The sequence below is a fragment of the Talpa europaea genome, assembly GCF_964194135.1.
Source record: "Talpa europaea genome assembly, chromosome: 15".
Taxonomy (NCBI): Eukaryota; Metazoa; Chordata; class Mammalia; order Eulipotyphla; family Talpidae; genus Talpa; species Talpa europaea.
Window position 1 is genome coordinate 35711210 of NC_140083.1, and position 20580 is coordinate 35731789.

At 34.0% G+C, this 20580-nt stretch overlaps 1 protein-coding gene across 4 annotated transcripts; it reads right to left on the reverse strand.

Annotated features, from left to right (window-relative positions):
• Positions 1 to 7675: 7675 nt before the first annotated feature.
• On the reverse strand, positions 7676 to 13640 carry RAP1B (RAP1B, member of RAS oncogene family; the record flags this gene model as incomplete). Of its 4 annotated transcripts, XM_084254757.1 has the most annotated exons (6): positions 7676 to 7762; positions 8379 to 8522; positions 10432 to 10572; positions 11455 to 11511; positions 12600 to 12668; positions 13584 to 13640. In XM_084254757.1, the coding sequence occupies 6 exons, from the start codon at positions 13638 to 13640 to the stop codon at positions 7676 to 7678; spliced, it is 555 nt and encodes a 184-aa protein (XP_084110883.1). The 4 variants fall into 4 exon arrangements, with proteins under 4 accessions (XP_084110883.1, XP_084110884.1, XP_084110886.1 ...); XM_084254758.1 differs by lacking the exon at positions 11455 to 11511; XM_084254760.1 differs by lacking the exon at positions 10432 to 10572.
• Between the last annotated feature and the right edge of the window lie 6940 nt (positions 13641 to 20580).

Consider the following 20580-nt stretch of genomic DNA (forward strand, 5'->3'; position numbering starts at 1 on the left):
GCTTACTAGAGAATGGTGTCTCCAAAATTATACTATCATTTTTCTAGATTAGAAGCCAAGTCCCCACCCAAAGCATATAGAGGCAGATATAAATTATGATGCTTATCGAGAAATTACTGCTGGTCAGTGACACATGTAGAAGGAAGCATGTTTTTTTGCCATCAAGCATGCTGTATTCTCATAGCTGTCTGCTATCTTTGTTTTTGGCTTTGTAATGACCACTTGTACTCCAACCTTTTCCCCATCCCCAGCCCACTTAGGTCAGGCTTTCCTAGTTTTTTCTCCATGCTTTATGAATGTAATTTCATTCACAGTCATGGTTTCAGTTACCTCCTGTATGTCAATGGTTCCAACATCCAACTCTTGAAATCTGCCTATCCTCAAGAGATACTCATTGAAAATATACACTACCCCTCCCCTGAACCTATCATGATTTCTTGTCAGTTTCTCTATTTTATCATCGTTGTTGTTCATTCCCTCTGCTTCTGTTAATACAATCAGAGAGTCAAGCTTTCCTTCAGCCCCCGTGTCTAAGTCACAAACCAATTCTCCAGTTATTCTTTTTAAACTTCCTTGGCTCCCCTTCTTATGGCTCCAACCCACCTCACTTCATGATTACAGACCAAAGCAGCCTACAACTTGACTGGATTCACCCTTGCTTTCCTGTTGCTCCTTGCTATCCTTCACACAGCTGGTTCAGTCCTATTACTCCCAGTTAGAAAAGTAGTGTTTTCCTGGCAACTTTATGTGTCATACCCTTCTGATTGCACTCCATTTCTAGTGTGGAAAGATACTTTTTTCCTGCTAGTCATGTAGCTCTCCAATATTTGTTGATTGCTTTAAAAATCTAACATTGACTTGAATAAAACTAAGTCACATGCATTAGTACAGATTAGCAGAGCATGAACTATATGGCCCCTGTTATTGGATTTTCATTGAGTTGACAGTTCTTGAGTGGTCTTCCCCATCATTGATGTGTTAAACATCTTGCCAGAGGAACTGGGCTTATTGTATCATTTACTTTTTGCTATTCTCTTCTGCCCCAGGCATAGCACAGACCATTCAAAAGTTTGACAGTAGCTGTTTCCTGTTCTGAACTTAGTGCTCACAGGAGACATAAACTACCACATTATACATATAAAATTTGAATGGGTAGTGGCAAATGACAAAAACATTAAGGGTTCTGATGTCTGCTTATTTTAAAATGGCTATAACCTTTTAAGTGAATGTATTAGTCACAGAAAAATTCTGTAAGAGGTTTAGTTTTTAGGAAAAACCCTGCATTTTTACCCAAGTGTTGAATGTGGACAATTATTTATGTCACGGTGTGAAGGAAGATTAAGTTAAATCAGGTTCAAAAAACAAATTTTCTCCACACTTTCAGACAAATCATAAGAAATGACCGTTTGCCTATAGATGATATAAATTGCCCCAAATGGAAAGCTCTAAGAAACATGATCATAACCAATAGAGCTTTTCTGTCTTCCCCTCTCAACAGAATGTGGCTCCATGTAGGGAGAACATCCCAGATGTATCCCTAGCATCACAAACTGTGGTAAACAGTATTAAATACATTTATTCTTAGATACAAAAATCAGGTAGATTTCCCTAATTTTGTATAAAATCTCTAATTTTTAAGGTCAGTAAAATATGGGCCAGTAGCCAGGATGTTTTAAGGGAGCAAGTTCAAAGCCTGTGCAACATGTGGAATATTTAAAAAATAGCAGTAGAAAACCAGACAGACCTACAAAGCAGTATTTTATTTCTATCTTTCAAAGATAAACTAAAGTCAAGCCTACAAGCTAATTTGCTCCATTTATAGATTTAGTAGCCAATTTTGATAGATATCAATATTCCAACACACACTCATGCATTTTCTCTCAATAAAGGACCATAAGTTTAGTTCTTCTACTTTCAATGTATTTTACTTCTCTAACACATTCCTGAATACGAGATGTATTGATGCACTACAATATACCACAGAACAGATTAAATCACTGTTAAAGCTCACTGACAATTCAAGAATGACAAGTCTGCAAACACATAAGGTCATAGGAATATTGACTATAAGAGATACAAATCCTTTCTACATTTCCAAGATTCAAAGAAAGGACACAGAATATTGGAGATTAAATTCATTAAGACACAGATTAAGGTAAATTAAAAGAAAAAATGTTGCAGCAGTGAGTTGATTCTAAGCTCTGCCCTACATCTAAAGAGTTGAAAAGCAAAGCAAACTTAAATGGAGGTTTCAAAACTTTCTACTCATACTGGTCACACATCTCTAGTAGACTATGTAGTGATATAAAATGAAGATGAAAATCAAAACTAGGATTATATACATTAAAAAAAAATAAGTGAAATTAACATTCCAGTTTCCTAAATTCAAGTGTCTCCAAGTATTCTTGGGGACATGAACAGGAATTCATGACTTTTCTGGATTATTTTCCATGCAAGCACTAGAAAAGTTCATACACATATGATTTGACTTCCTAAGCTGCAATTTTTAGTTTGTATAGGAGGCAATGATGCTTGTTGCCAAACCACAGCCATGTGTCTATTCGCATTTAAAAAAAAAACATTGGTGTATAGGATGACACTGGGATTTACTTTATCCTATTTAACTCCCATGAAGTACGCTATTACAATTGCGATTTTTACAGATAAGGAAACTGAGGCACTTAAGCAGGATACCTCACTTACTAGGAAGTGGCAGAGCTGGGATTAGAAATTCAGGAAATCCAGTCCCAAAGCCCACAGACATTCACTATGTTAAACTGTCCATTTTGTTCTCTCAACACTCATGTGTAATTAATGTGTTGTTCCCCACATCAGTGGATCTCAACTGGGGCAATTTTGACCTTAACACAACTCCACCTCCTCCTTGCCCCCAAACTGGAGAATATTTGGCAGTAGAGACAATTTTGGTGTCACAACTCGTGGTTTGGGGGTGGTACACTGGCATCTTTGGTAGGGACCAGGCAGGGATGCTGTAAAAATCAAAAATGCAAGAACAGCTCCCAGAACTCATTATCCAGCACAAAACATCAAGGCTAAGTAAGCTGAGAAGCCCCATAAGAGAAAAAATTCAAGCAGGAGAGGGTTATTAATCTCAATTGCTGCTATATTCTCAGACCTAGAACAATTCTTGACATGAAGTACTTAAAATTATCTTTTGAATAAATATTTATTGGTTCTCAAGAGTCTAGAACTGAGCCTGGCACATAGCTGGTAGGGGATCTGTAAGGTAAATGACTAACTGGTGCCCTCAAAAAGATTCAAATGGCTATAACAGGAAATACATTGAAGTGATTTTTGTGCCCTGTAATTCCCCCCCTTTTAACTTAATTTCCTCTCCTAATGACTATAAATAAAACTAATTCTGCCAAAACAAGCCTATTGCTTAGGTGGTGTTTTTCAGGGAGAACATTTCTTTTTCTTTAGATATGCAGAATCTTTTAAGTACATGGAACTATTGTGAGTTAAATATGTAAGGATTATGACTTTTTTTCCTTCTTGAGTCCTTAAATGTTCCATTCAAATAGCATGTGTTCAGAAAATTAGCAGACACCCCTAAATAAGAGGCATCACTAATTAATTGCAGATATGCTCCAGTGGTTGGCAAATACCTATAGCAAGCTTTAGTTAAAATTTGTTTATAAATTTCAAGGAAGAAAGGAATTATAGCACACATAAGACAAAGACAGATGTAGTATCCAAAAAGAAAGTAATACATGCGTTCACTTCAAAGATCTTTATAACCATAATATTCTAAGTAACTTCATCTTATAGTTAAAAAAAAAAATCCATGTGTAACATCTGTTAAGGTATTTTCAATCTTTCCTACTTGACCTATTTAACATTACCCAGAAGGCATATGTTCAGAAGTATATTGCCTGAATTACAACATTCTTTCCCCAGGAAAAACTCCAAAAGGCGGTTAATATGGCTATTTAAAAATATCAGGAAAAAAAAAAAAGGTGACATTTTTCACTTATCATTCTTGTAATTAATGAATGTGTCTGGCTTGCCCAAATGTTAAAATGTGACACCACAGTGTGTAAAATGCACCTATTACATTTAAAAAGAAGTTAAACCCATATTTATTTTCTAGCACTGTTAAACATTACACAAAACACATTCAAGTGGCAAGTAATTATAATGCAAGCCCTTGCATGGCAATCCAAATTTATTGAACTACTGATGCTAAGTTATACAAAATTGCACCACTTTAATTAAGGCTTTTAGTTTACATTTGGCCACCTCCAAGTAGTTGTAACATTAGGTTGGTCAATTTAAATACTGTGGCTCCCTGTTGGATAGACACACAATCTTTACACCCAAACATTAATGCATACAAAGCAACAAGGCATTGTTAAATAAAACAGCAATAGTTACTGTAACTTAGGCCTTGTAACCAGTTACACATGATTAAAATTACTTCCCACATTCACATCCACAGTACTCTTCCACCATTTAACATCTCAACCAAAACGTTACACATGTGAAACAATCACTAACAGGCAAAAATACTAAACCTGTATATTTGGTATTGCAAATACACTTATGCATGAGCAAGCAAGGGATTCACAGTGAGAATCTACAGCTGCAGAAGCCTGAAAATGATTTACAAAAATTGTTAAATCATTAAAAAATTGTTTGAAAATATACACTTCTTGTTGTAGACCCCCACTGTACACACAACTATAAACATTGTTCCCTATGTAAACAAAAAAGAAAATACACAATAAGCGATTTGAAAGTCTGGACACTTCCTTCCCAACAGATATTAAAGGCAACGTCTTTTTAATCTAAGACATTATACTGAAAGGACTATCATATTTTAAAGACAAGATCACTGTCTCCACAGGCTTTTTAAAAATTAAAAAAACTATATAGCTGTGTTAATCAAAGCGCTTTTTTGTACAGTAACATGATGACCTTGAATTTCTTAAAAAAAATTACAATAAGCTACAAGTATCAAAGAAGCAAAGTTATCTGAGTAGTCTATATAGGAGCTCTTTGGACTTTCTTTTATTATGCTAAAATAGTGGTGCTTTTAGGATTTACATTATTGTACTCTCCAATACAAAGTATGGGGCATGTTAAAGTATACAGTACACCATTTTCATACATGTACAACATTGGTGGATGAAAAATGTCTCTTAGCAGTAATACTGGATTGTAGCCTCTGGTTTTACCAGCTGCATACTCTAGGACTATTATATAAGTAAAAATCTCTGTGATACTGGAAAGTGATCAGAATGTGCAAACTGATGTAGTAGCTTTCATCCGCTTCTTAAAGGGTACCACCACAGGAAAGTCCATTTAAGATGTTGGTAGGTTTAACAAAGTTGGAATGCTGGCACTGTTGAATTGGGCAACAGTTCTTCAGACCTGTGAAAAGGAAAAAATTGAAATTAACAGAAAACATCAGTTGAAAATAGCAACTGAAGATCCAAAGGAACACATGGAGGCAACAAAATGTTAGGAATGAATATGTTGCCTTTGTTATTAATCACAATGTACCACAATTTATAAGAGAGCAAAGTGTGATTATATATTTCCATCTTTTTGTAATGACCTCATCTATTCTGCTACCCTGTTAAAATTTAGTGAAATAAAAGACTTAGATCCCAAATGGTGAATTACCCAAATCTGTGTATTACCTGCCACAGATTAAAATGGAAAAAAATAAATAAAAAACAAACCACAGTACAATTTTAGGTCAAGTCAACTTTATTAGAATTGGCATTAAAAAACAGACAGCAATATTAACAAAATGGGTGATCCTGTAAAAGTGTTTACAATCCTAGAATTACATTATAAGCATAGGATGTACACATAAACCAGGGTTTCTAGTATCAGAAAATCAAGACCTTTTCCCTTACTCTTCCAGGAGAAGTATATAAAAAGTTGTTTGAGAAGTAGAAAGAAGAGTTTATTTCATGGTGGCTCTTTATAGTTGACAGGTAAATACTTTCTAATACCATATTTAAACAGATTCAACTTTAAGATGGATGTCAGAAAAGTGTTTATTATACTAAAATCATATAACTAAACTTAAAAAAAAATCAAAACTCACTGTCTACTAAATAGTTACTTTGGATGATTTTCTGCACACATGCCTGGGCCCATAAAAGCACTTCCCTTTTTCTTTTTCTGGTAGGGGGGGGTTTGGAGAATCAAGAGTTGTAAACTCCAGAAATAATATTAATATAAATGTGGTTGCTGGAAAAATTTTCACAAATGCTTTAGACATTAAGCCCTCATTCTAGAGTATGAATGAGGCAGCTAAATTTTCTAAAACCCAGCAGACTGAATGTAGCAAACTGGAAAGGCCAGATGGGAGTGTGTGAGCTCTGTCTGGAACATGTGTGTTGCTAAGAATGGGCATGTGGTCAGGAATGAGAGGGTATCAGAAATAAGAGGCTAAACAGAAAGCTTTAAATGGAGAGTATGGATAAAAACTCTAAAAAGACACAGAATCTAAGTGCTAAAGTCATATAAGGGCATTTTAAGGTTCCAATGAGTCAGGAGAGGTCTGTTGCACCATGTGGGTACCTCCCTGGCTGGCTGGGGATTGAACTCATACTGCAGAGGCTGTGGACAGTTTCATAGGTTAAGTAGAACCACAAACACCAGAAGTTCACAAGGATTAGAGTACAGTAAAATAATGGTCTAAAGATACTGAGCAGGAAACCATTATTGGCAAAATGGAGCCCCGAAGACTTGAGAGTTAGCCATGTGCCAGGCATCATTTAATTGCTTTACAAGTATTAACAGGATTGTTTTCAAAAACTGTATATAAAAATAATGTATGCTCATTTTTCTTTTGTTTTCTCATTTCTGGGTTGTATTTGTAGTTCTTTCTGCCTGGTTAACTCTTCATTTTCAACATAACTTCTACTTATCCTCCAACTCTCAGCCTAGTTCTCTTACTCTGATACACTTTCCCTAAATCCACAGTTCACATTGCACAGGTTTGGTGGTCCAGTTACAAGCTCCTAAAGAACCAGTACAGACTAAGTATTGACTTGGGGTCCACCTGCTTGGATTCAAATTTTGGCTCTATTTATTAGTGAGAGGGCTTGAATAAGTAATAATCTTATTGTCTTAGTTCTCTCATCTATAACATAGGAATAATAGTTCTGCTTCATAGGACTGCTGTGAGAATTCAAATACTATATAGACTTAAATACTTATGAATGGTTGACGTGGCAAATGTGTCAAGGGTTCTAAGTACCATGGTAGATTGATTCTGAAAACGCATATTTTGCAACTGTTTGTCTAACTCTTCCATTACACCTAATTAGCTTAAGGAGAAGAGAGAAGGTAGGTCAGGTTTATCATTGTATTGTTAGCACTAATCAGTGTCCTGCTGGGGTATAAGTACATATTGGATGAATTTATCTAACATATTCACTTATCTGGAATATCTTACTTCTGATGATAGGTAAAGAAAATAATTATTTTAATTACTAGCCAATCAAACTAAGTCATGGGTATCTTAAAAAGGAAGTAACCATATCCTTTTTAGAACAACAAAAAATTTTACACTTGCTTTCTTATCAATGTTACAATGAAACAGAGGTTAACAATTAAAGAGGAAAAAAAAAATGGAGGGAAATATAAATTAACATACCTGGCTCAGAGCTACAATGCATTTAGTACATTAAAGCAGCTGACATGATGACTTTTTGCGGGCCTTTCCAGGCACTGGAGTTTTTCTGTTAATTTGCCGCACTAGGTCATAAAAGATCTGCAAACATTAAAAAACTTTAATTTACAGGAGAAAGACCCTAAAAAACCAAAAACTTCAAAAGAAAGAACTGATTTGTCTGGATATAAATGAGCCCCAGAAAGCAAATATTCTGTTAAGAAATGAGCGTAAAACCAGGTGTTCTTTTATCTGTCAACTTCTTTTCTGTTTATTTGCGGGAAGGGCTAAAATTTTTCTCAAAATAAGTACTGAGTTGTGGTCAGATTTCAGTGGGAACATTTCTCATTTACCAAGGAAAACAACCCTTTACTCTTCTTCAAATCTTTATATGTACCTCTGTTCTACCTAAAACATGACTGTTAAGTCCCCTCAAGGAAAGAATTTACCTCCATCTTCTAGAGAACATCCTTTGTATACCTGAAACTGACTTGTATTTCCCACCTCTATCATTTTCCATCCAGTCTTCTTTTTTCATAGTAAACTTCACTGTGCCTTTAATAGTCTAAAGTGGTATTGTGGCTTATTAACATTATATATTGAATGTAAGGTCAACAAAGCACCCTGAGTAAACCTAAGTTTGTGTTACTAAACATTTTCCATTAATTTTGATTGGTAAATTTCAAAAGAAGACTTCTTAAAGTATATTTCACCATACCTCATTAACGTTTATTTTTGACTTTGCAGAGGATTCTAAGAACGCACAGTTGTTCCATTGTCTTGCTAGATTTTGACCTTGCTCCTTTCCTACAACTCTTTCATCTTCCAAGTCACACTTATTACCAACCAGAATCATTGGAACCTAAAAAAAGTTTTATGAGCATAAAAATAAATAAATAAATAGTGTATAAATTCAAATGAAAAGAATTCTAGGAATCAACCTAAGGATTACCTTTTATATTATGCCAGAGGAAAATACTAAATTAATAAGGTACGGTAAAATTAACAGTTTAAAAAGTTTTAACAATGTTCAGACTTTTAAAAATTATTTTAGAAAACAAATTATGATCTACTTATAGAAGAGGGAAAAGAATCCTTAAAATTCTATCACAATAAACTTATAAATTATAATAAGCAAACCCTATAACCTTTTAACAAGGAAGTGAAAAAGGAGCATTACCATGAAAATGCGATGTATTTCGAAACCTTAAAATGTTTCACGAGTGTCAATCAGTGTCACGTTTTGTAGTTTCCTGACAAGCATTCACCGAATAATCACTCTCAATTTCATAACACAAAAGGAGAAATTTGGAAAGTCCCTAAAGTAGAATTTTCATTTTCCTATATAGCCAGAAAATTAAATCATCTTAAATAACTGAAAATCAAGACCACTCACTAATCATGCATTTGGATACTTGTTTGTAATTTTTTTTCCCCTAAAGATTTATTTATTTATGCATACAAGAACTGGGGTATGGGCCAGAGGTGTATGGGGTGAGAGGATTCACCAGAGACAGAGCGGGGAACAGAATAGGCAGATTGACTGAAATACACTGCTGAGGGGAGCAGCGGGCGAGTCAGGAGAGGTCTGTTGCACCATGTGGGTACCTCCCTGGCTGGCTGGGGATTGAACTCATACTGCAGAGGCTGTGGACAGTTTCATAGGTTGCATTTTAACCCCTCGCGCCAGCAGGGAGTCCCTACTTGTTTGCAATTTTAAAAGAACACTATAGAGAAAAATATGTATTCTGCAGAACTCCTAATAATTAGAGATTGGTTTTCTAAAGCATTTTTTAAATAAATCCAAACTAGGAAATCGAGAATTTTGACTTTTTAGGAACAGATAAAGTATTACATTAAGAAATACTTGCCTAATGCAACTGATAGAAGAATACTAGTTACCAGAGACATAGAAAAAAGAGATTTACTAATTGAGGAATGCTCACAGAAGTTGCTATAAATATGTAGGATCCTTCAAAGTTCTGTTTAAGACCAGGACATGGCATCATGTAAAACAGTAGTTCCCCTTTAAGTTCTCATAATATTTGTTACAATTAAACTACAGTACAGTGGTTCTTTGAGTGTAGTGCCCAAACTAGCAGCACCAACACCATCTGGAAACTTGCTGGAAATACAAATTCTTGAGCCATATCCTAGAAATAATACATTAGAAACCCTGGGGATAGGGGCTGCCTGGCAGTCTGTTTTAACCAGCTCTATAGGTAATTCTGATGCAAGATGATTCTTGACAGTCACTGCTATATACAGTGTGATGAGAAGTTAAGTAATCCCTTTGAAGTTTCTACATGAATTAAATTCCACAATGGTGACTTTGAAGGGATATGTAAATCAATGTTAGACTCTAATATACTTTTTGCTTTTTCTTTGTCACAGTTGCTGGAGATGTTTCCATATGTATGTTAGAGAGTTTAAAAAGGCTCTTAAATCTATCAGAAATGTGGTCAGAACATTTGATCAATTATAACATTTGCCTCCCAATATCTCTCTTCACTCCACAACATATGCATGTTTTTAAAAATAGGAAGAGTATAAAATTTTTTGTACAGCTTTTACTTTCCTCATTGTATTTGAAAATAGGTATGTGTTAAAGACATATTTTTACCTTTCAAGGAAAAAGCTTTCAAAAAACAAATCTCCAAAAACTACATGGAAGTTTATAGTGGATTTAAATTAAAACTTTTAAATTGGATATTATTACAATAAAGGTTGAAATAAAACATATTTAGTTATTTATTGGGGAGTTAGCTTACATCATCAGTGTCTTTAACTCGAAGAATCTGTTCTCTCAGATCTTGTAAATCATTAAATGTAGACTGTGCTGTGATGGAATAAACTAAAGCAAAGCCTTGTCCATTTTTCATGTACAAATCCCTCATTGCTGTAAATTGTTCCTATAGTAGAAAGAAAGGACCATTTAAAAACAATTTTTTATAGTTTGACAATTTTCAAAGACTAATAATTAGAGCTCCACAAACACTATAGCAGTATTATGTAACACTTCTAAAACTCACGGGAAGATACTATTTGAGAAGTTGTAATTTCAAAATACAGATTTTTACCTAAAAAAATACAAAACAGATATACATGCAAAAAATATATGCAAGTGAGACAAATACCCTGTCTCCAAAAGTTCTTTAAAGGCAGCTTCTTAATGTATAATAGGCAGAGCACCCAAATTGAATCCCCAAGTTACTCATAACTAGCCCAATGCTCTAGTTTTATGGAGTTCAGCATGATTCTTAGCTATGAATCTTGACATTTTCCCACTTTTATTCCTTCAACAGACTGTGTGTCTCTGAGGGTAAGGCAGTCCACAGCACATACCGGTAGTCAAACATTAGTTGAATGAATACCTCAGACAGGGACTATAATCTTCCTTCACCTTCAGATACCAAAAATCTAGTTGGTCTATAAATACTTGGAAGGAAGAAAGACAACATTCAAAAATCTCACACAGCTACTGAGGAATATATGTATACCCAAATATTTTCCATGTTATTCAAATATGGTAATATATTTTAACTTGTTTTCAAAGTACTAGTGAGACCATGAAAATTTTTATCCAAACACATTTTTGACTTAATAACTTTTTGACTTTTTTCAATAATTGACCCACTATAACTACAAAGCACAAAAAAAGGGTAGAATTCAAGAAAGTAAAAGATTCAATACAAGCAGTGCTTTTAAATAAGCTATTTGTCTTGAGAGTACTAGCATTTATAGGTTAGTACTGTACAAACTGTATATACACTCTAATACTTCGTATTACATACCGTTCCTGCAGTATCCAAGATTTCAAGCATACACTGTTGTGCATCTACTTCAACTTGCTGGGGGAAAAATTAAAACAGAATTTTATTTTTTAATGTCTGTAATGTTACCTTAATATAAAAAAACTAGTATATTTAATAATAGCACAGATTATAGCAACTTTACAATTAATTTGAAATACTACCTTAAAACAGGGTGGGGAAAAACTAATCAAGGCTCACAGACCCTCAAATTGTATTAGGAGCAAAAATCATGTGCTTTTAATTCAACACAAGGATATCTGTAAGATCCAAACTCAGTATAAATCATTCAGCACTTAGTTCTGGAGAGGAAACAATTTAAAAATACCTCAGAATAATTAAAGCTAGTGACAATTTCAATAATATCAGAAGTGATTTTATCTTAACTCCATCATACTGCAGACAATCATTTCTCTAGATAACCACATTCCTCTCACCATACTAGAGCAAAACTGGTGGTAGCAAGGAAGCAGTCAAATAAACTTTATATATTGATATATCCCTGGTACCCCTCTTTCACCTAACATTTCCTAGGAAAGAAAGTTATTTAGAATTAGATGTGGAAAGGAGAAAGTAATTTGTCTCACAGCTGGGTACATGAAGGGTTAAATTAAAAATGTCTGCATATTAAATTTTACTGTCCTATGTTCTGTTAACAGACACAGAAACAAACATTTCCACTGTCAGCAGTGGCACTTTCTAAAGGAGGTATAAGTAGAAAAGTTAGGGAGACTTCTATAGGTTACAAAGAAGAACTCTGAGAATATTCAATCTTTTGGGGCTGGTACATGAGGCTAACGTTTGAAATGGATGGCTTCATTATGAAGTCTGATTGTCAAATTACAATTTCGGAGTTAGGATACAACTTAACATTTTCTCAGAAAATGAAAGAAATAAATATAGATTGATGGATGGATGGATGGATGGGGAAATATAAGTGATTAAGATTCTCATGAACTGGTAAATACATAATACCAAGAAATAATCAAGTGTAAACTATCCCCACCAATTTTATAAATTAAGTCAGCTCTTTCATCCTACTTCTGTATACAACATTCAATAATGATAAACCCAAAAGCAAGTATCTATAAGAAGTCAAAAGCAAAAGATTTTCTAAAGTAACATACCTTTCTATAAGAATCTTCTATTGTAGGATCATATTTTTCAACAAAAATTCCTTGGACAAACTGTACAGTCTGAAAAAAATCAACATACTATTTATTATATTTCTAAAAAGAACAAATCCAAATCTGTACATTTTCAACTACTGATTTCACACAGGGAGTTATGCCACTGATGAAAAATCATAACCAATATCACACCTGAACGTATTTGCTGAGAAAATTACCATATAGTTTTTTTTTTAAAGTAACAATTAGGTTTCTTATTAGGTCATTCTAAATTTAGGGATCATGTTTAAATTGTTACAAACATCTCATTCAGTCTTAAGAGCTTAAATTTGAAATTAATTTAATTTCTGAGTGCATACAACATGTACACTCAGGACACTTCCCCATTACTATGGACATATTTTGGGAAAGCAGCTATGCCATGTTTTGTGCTAGATGCCCACTTCTAAATAAGACGGTCTTTGGGGCTTTGCTAAACTCTGACCAAACTTCTTCCTACTCACCCCCGCTTCCATATGTCAAGTTGCGTCATCTTTCTTACTATTCTTTGATACAGAAAACACACAAAAATAATGTAAAAACTATACAAATCTATCATTTGAAAAAGGTTTTATTTTTAAATAAGCTTTGTTGGATAGTAACATAGAATACCAGTATAAGTCAACTCACAATGAAAGTCCCAAATTCATTCCCTTCTAGCTCTGAAATGCAGACACACATTTAATACCCTCCTCTCATCCTCTGTGCGTACTCCAAACTGTATACTGACATATTTCAGTCAGTCTGGAATCAGTGAGAATATGATCTACCCAGATGTAACTAAAAGTTGACTAAAATTACAGGAAAAAAACATGATAGTGCTACTAAAATCATTATGGAATTTCACCTTAACAATTAAATGAAGACAAATAATCAAAACCTGAAACTCAACAAAAATAACGTATCTTGGAGTGTACAGCTTAGTCAGGGACAATGACTTACCAGAGCAGATTTTCCAACGCCTCCTGAGCCAAGAACCACCAGCTTATACTCACGCATGGTGCAAATTTGTCAAAAGCTAGTACCTTATTAAAGAAAAAGAAATTCTTAATATTTTTGTATTCATGTGCTTATATAAATAAGACATTCAATCAAGTTGATTTATTTGAAATGATTACTATACTACACAAATATGGAGAGCATTCCCCATAAGCTGATTTACTAAAGGATGCTACAGGTAGGACTCTTTATAGTATACCAGAGGTAGAAGTAAATTGCAGAATTACAGATGTGATTTTCAGTACAATCCTAAATTCAACTTAGAACAAAATATCTATTAAGAAAAAGGGATGAGGAGAAAAAAGGCTGGAAAAACAGCACTGAGGGGTATTCTATTAGTTACAAGACAGCAATGACTTACATGTTTACCCACCTTTTCTCAGAAACCACCCAAAACAGTAACACAAAACCACCACAATCATTTCATGAATCATCTGTATCCTTGAGTGCTTACTAAGTACAGGGTTACACCCAATGAACAAAACAAAAATTCCTGCCTTCATTGAGCTAATAATCTACTAAAGGTGAATACCATAGGGTTGCAAACAAATCTAGCCCACCACCAGTTTTATACTGAAATATAGCAACACCCTTTCATCTATGTACTGTCTGCCATTGCTATAGTGCTGTAATAGCAAAATTAAGTAATTATAACAGAGGGCATTTAGTCCACAAAGCCTCAAATATTTACTATATGACACAGAAAAAAAAAAAAAAAAAGCTCACCCTGGGATACATGAATGGTAACAGAGTTAAACACAGAGGTACAAAGCCTGAACACAGGAATCAGAGGCAAGATTTAAGAAAATAAGTGCCTGAACTGAAAAAGTCTTATGTATTCAAAATGATGAAATAATGGAAATCCAAACAAAATAAACAATCCATCCAAGGCTTAGCATTATACAATTTCAGTTTATTAGAGATAGAGAAGATCCTTCCTAGAATTGGGGGTAACATGAGAATGGAAAGCTCCCACTCTTCTAGGAAAAAATAACTGCTCAGTTATCATGGTACTAAAGTAAACCTTAATAACAAAAATGACAGTTCCTTAGTCAGAGTAACAAGTAATTACCAGAACGGGTTTAAAGACATTTATTCAGCTAATGAAAGTAATATGCCTATATGTTAATCTGCAAATATAGGATTATTTACCCCAATCTATTAACTAACCAACTTATTAATTAATTAGGGTCTCCCAAATCCTCATTTTCTTTCAGTTAAACACACGAGAACATAGCATATATACAAAATGAATTCAGGAGTGCCAGCATCAGTGCTGCTTCTCACTTACACTTCATCAGCAAGAAAGTACAACTTCTACACGTATCACTTAACAGAATTATAAATGTGAAACATGATTCACATTGCTTCAACAATATAAGATTAAAGAAAACCAATTAAATTTGTAAAGATCTAGCAAAACTCTGAAAATTTCACTACTGTTAAAAGCCTAAACAATTTTTTATATTATTTATTCAAATGCATAAATACTTGTTTATTTTGAATAGAATTATTTTGGGGGCAATTTTGGGTATTACATTTACATTTAAAGAATCCTGTTTTTAGTTAACTATATAAATCACCTAAAATATGTGAGAACAACAAACTCTGAGCAAAGTAACTTATAGCTCTCATATTTTGATATATTTGCTGCAAAATACATGGGCCCCCTGTTTACTCATTTAAAAGGTTGTTTTTATTACCTTCTACAACTTTCTCCATTTCTTTATAGACTTAGGCTTCTTTGCCTGCATTGGTTCTTTGGATTAATTTAAGAAGTTTAATTGTGGTCTCAAAGAAAAATCACAGCAATGACATCATGGAAAGACTTTAAAACCTCTTAGGGTTCCTTCCAAATTTAGGTTTCAGTGTCTGCATCACAACTGTATGAAATGAAAATTGAGGGAAACAGACACAATCACATTCTACATTAAGTAAATTTATCAAAGACAGTATTTCATCAATAAGAAATTATTAACTAGCAATTTTACAAAGATAGAAAATAATAATAGATGCTATGATGATTCGGGACAGAAAATTCTGAACACTTATAAGTCAAAGAAAATTTAGTAAAGTTCTAGACTAAATGTACTCATTATATAAAAGTACGTATCAAAAAGGCAAACAATTGATTCAATTATCCACCATTCTCTATTACATAGAATCTCTCACTAAGACTCAGTGAAGACACAACTTCAGATATTACTAACCCTAATTATAAGCTATAAGAATAATATAAAAATCACTGGTGAAATAAAAAAGCTTAGCAAAGAATAGTGTAGAACTTGAGGATTAACAAAGGAAATCTAATAAATGATATATTCTATCAAGTTTACTGTAATACAGCACTCAACATTCCACATTACTATATAATGAGTGCCTAGGATATGCTAGGCACTGTTCTAGGCAACAGGAATAAAGTTGGAAACAAAAGACCCTGTTTCTAAGAGTTTACAATGGGAGTGAGGAGACAAATAAAAATATAAATTATGTCATGTGATAAGCACTATGGAGGGAAAAAAAGCAAGTTAAGGGAGATAGTATGGTAATGGACGAATTGTATTGTACAGTGTGGTTATGGACGACTTCTCTTAGGGTAAATGCATACATAGCTCACAGTATATACAGTTCAGTGCACAAAAAGTCCTTTCAATGGATAGATAGTAAATCCTGTTTTCAACAAGTATGGAGGAGAAATGTGCCAATTAATTTATGGCTAAAATTAAATTTTAATCTGGGAGAGGCACTGAGTTTTTTTTAGGATCTTCTGGGAGTTCATGGCTTCAGTCTCCCTTCTTCCCCTGTAACAGCGGCATAAATGAAATTTCTGGAGGAACCTGTTATTAGCCCTATACTGTTATTCAATATAAGTCACTCAGTGACTTCCTTTGCCAGTTCTATACAAAAGGATATCCTTAATTTCCTCCCCAGTATTTAGCAAGAATAACATATAGATCAAGATAGAATGTTCCTGACTAGCAAACAGTCCTTATGAGGGCAGTGTCAAAGAAACATGTCTGCAGTATTCTTCACTACCTACCTCAGCCTACCGTGATTGCTGCCTTTTCTGACAGGCCTACACCAAACAGTTTAGGACTTGATTATATACTATCTTGTTTTCTAAGAGAAGGCAATGGCTATAAAAAGGAACATTATCTTGAGATATAAGAGGCTTGGTTCTTATTTTTTTAGTTATATAATTTGAGATAAATCACTTTCTCGACTTCTAGGGTCTTTGTCTGCAAAATGAAGGAGGAAGGGAGAATAAGTAGTGAACACTGAGACCATATATCAACCAGGTAAAAACAGCAAGACGTTAGTAGTAGGGAATGGTGTGGATGGTGGCCAAGTAGAGTGAATGCTTATACAGATAAAGTCATTTAAATTCTTAAAATTGTAAATATAGTGCAAAAAAATCTATTTTAGACATGGAGATTTGGACTCTGGGCCACAGTTTTAACTTGTAGACTAGATGATCTCTAAGGTCCCTTTCAATTGTAAAATGTATTATTATGGTTTTATTATATATACCAAGTTTTAAAGAATTATATATGGAAAGAACTTCAACCCAAGAAAGATGCAAAGGGATTCCTCATTTTGCCTTTCCTTTTGGCAAGCTAGCCCAAGATGCTTTGTACAGTCTTTTTAGGAACTAATTTTAGGTTAAGGGCATGAGCATGAGATCTATTTCTTGTCAACTATCACTACAAATGAAGAGACTAACTGAACAGGGGATTATATACTTTGGTTATGAAGATTAACAAATACAATATAAAATAAATGGCTGCAAGGAAAAAGTCTATATACTAAATATGCAAAAAATGTGAACCATGGAACCAAGTATCACCAGGTTGACCAATAAAACATTAAAGTGTATAACTATTTAAAAAGACTGATTTAATTTTATTCAGGGCAAAACAACACATCAACAGAGCAATGGAATTAAGTTCATATTAATCCAGTAACAAAATTTGTTTTAATGGGGCCTCCCCAGTGGCGCAGCGGTTGAGCGCTGGGTTGCGAAGCTGCCTGCGGCCTCTGTGGCACCGGTTCGATCCCCGGCTGCTCCCCGGCCACTGGAGGAGGGTCCCACATGGCGTGCAGACCTCTCCTGCCGCCCGCTGCTCCCCTCAGCAGTGTACTTCGGTCCTTCTGCCTGCTCTGCTCCCCGCTCTGACTCTGGTGAATTCTCTCACCCTCCCGCGCTTCTGACTGTACCCAGTGCATGTACAAACAAACAAACAAAAAATAAATAAATAAATAAAAAATTTGTTTTAAGGATATCTTGAAAAAGTCTGCATCATGATTATCTTGAAAATAAATTGATTCATGCATTATTTTGAAATGCTAGACATATTCAAATGACACAGAGCTATCCTGAGCTAGCCTATCTTAAGAAGATGAAATCAGTAACCAACTGACATTAATTTTAGAGACTTTCCTTAATCAAATGTGACCAGCTCATTATCAGTAAATTACGAAGTTATCTGGCTAAATTTAAGAACAAAACTTTGTCCACTATTTAGTCTAGAAATATCTGTTGAATAAAAGATAACTAGTTAAATACTGATAGTTCATTTCTTGCAAAGGAAAGAACTATTTGGATTTTTTTAAACATCACTAGAAGTCACCTTTTATAGGTAAATTGCCATTTAAATTCACATCAATTATTGACATAAAATTACTTGCCCCATAGAAATTGTAATTACAATAGAAAATAAAATGCTCTGGAGCAGGAATAGTATTAAAAGCAACTTTTAGTATTAAAGACAAATGCTCTCACCTTATATAATTTATTCTTCAAATCATCCTCAATATGAAAAGCAGATTATGTTAAGACTCAAACTCTTCAAAAGTGATACTCAAAATTTAAAAAATAAAAGTCCTTTCCATTAAAATATTATGTTAAAGGTCTCCAAATAGCTATAGTCAAATTAAAATTTTCCAAAACATTAGTTACTCAAGCAATTTTCCTCTCTTCAAGTTGTTTAGTTTAACCCTCCCCCCCATCTCTTTTGCCAGTTTGAAATTCTGTGATCTTAAATTATAAATAAAGGGCTAAGTAAAAACACTTAACTACTGGTTCCTGAAGTCAAATGACATCACTTCTCCCACTGAACACTTTCTGGAAAAGAAGATAACTTGATTTCTCCTTTCCGCCTCCAACTCCCTAAGTAGTATTTTAACAGCTAAAGAGGACTACTGTGTTCTCGTCTCACTTGCAAATAAAATTAACTAATTCAAATGTCAGAACCTGGTACTAATTTGTTGGACACATGATAAAATAAAAATTTCAGAGCAGACTTAAAAAATCATCACTGAAAGAATAAACAAGAGATCCAAACTCTCATGCTCTCTTATAAAAATAGAACTTCTAACAGGAAACTACAAAACAGAAAGCTGTTAAAACTCCTTTTCTGCCAAGGTCTTCTCTGTGAACTAGATTTCTAAATCTAGTTAAGCACAGATTCACAAACTATCAAATTACAGCATTTGCTTCATTCTGACCATGTATGTACCTTTCCATTTAGTACTTGATCACATCTCTGGTATCATACATTAACCAGAGTATAACAATTTGTCAGAAATCTAACAAAGGCAGAACCAGTGTCTTAATAATTTCCAATCATGTCAACAGATGAGCAAGGTAGTTAAGTAAACAACTGCAAAAAGATTCCAGTGTTTCAAAAGCAGGCAAGAAGAAACAATGTGGGTTTACTAGTTTCTACCAGAAGTCTCCAAAACACTGATGTGTATAAAACTCTTCCCTGCTCCCAAGAGTTCTTCTGACTTGACCTAAAAATTAACTTGCTTTTATTTTTTAATCTTTTCAGCTCTAGCTTGTAAATTGTATAGGCATACAAAGATCTTCTGTCCTCCAAACATAATTTAGGTCCAAATATGGACATTACCTTTATTATCTGCTATATCACAAATCAAAATCAGACACACACACACATCCCTCTTTGTTAACTAAATTTTAAGTTCAGAAAATGATAAAAAAAAAAAAAAGAGGAAAATATAACAGTTAAGAGCACAGGCTTTAGATATACTTTCCTGGATCAGGAACCCAGTTTTAATACATATTAGCTAAGTGATCTGGGGCATTGTTATTTAACCTGTGCCTCATTTTCTCATCTGAAAATGGAACTAACAGTATCTAATTGTTCTTAAGGTTCAAATGAAATAACATCTTATTCAACATGTTTAGCACAATGAGTAGTAGCAAAATGTAAACGTTTGCTATTTTTCCAATCCCATCTAGCTATTTACCTAAAGCATACTATACTCTTCTGTACTTTACTATGCTGCACAAAACTGTATACCAGTGTGGGAGTTGTCACTGCTGCTTCTCTCTTCATTTCATTTCCAAGTCTGAATCATTCTACCTTGACCATCTCTAGAATTAATTTCATTATCTCCACTCCATTACCTTATAAGGACCCTCACCATAGCTCACATAGAAAAAAGGGAATACCAGAGGCAAATATAAAGGGAAACAATTTATTATTACACTTAAATTTCAATGACCAGATTAACAATTTTATAGTCTTAATTGTGAAGGTAAAGAGGTAGGGCATCCCAGAAAAGTAAAAAACAACAAAATCCAAATATGAGTATTTTATACCAGAGTTTGCTTTGTTAATTTAGAACTTTAGGAACATAGAGGAGGTATATTTGAGAAATTTACGTCAGAATCAAGAGAACGCAGTGACTAAATGGGTAAGGAATGAAAAATAAAATGCAGCATGATCAAACAGATGATTAGTGAAGTGATTAAATCAGATGGGGGAGCCTAAGAATAACAGATCTGGTTTAGTAGATATCTAATCTTTTGGAATAGGCCTCAAAGACAATGAGATAATGGAATAAAAAACAGACTGGTATGGACATAGTAATAGCATCCTCAATTCTTAAAGTATAGAAAGAAATGCTCATT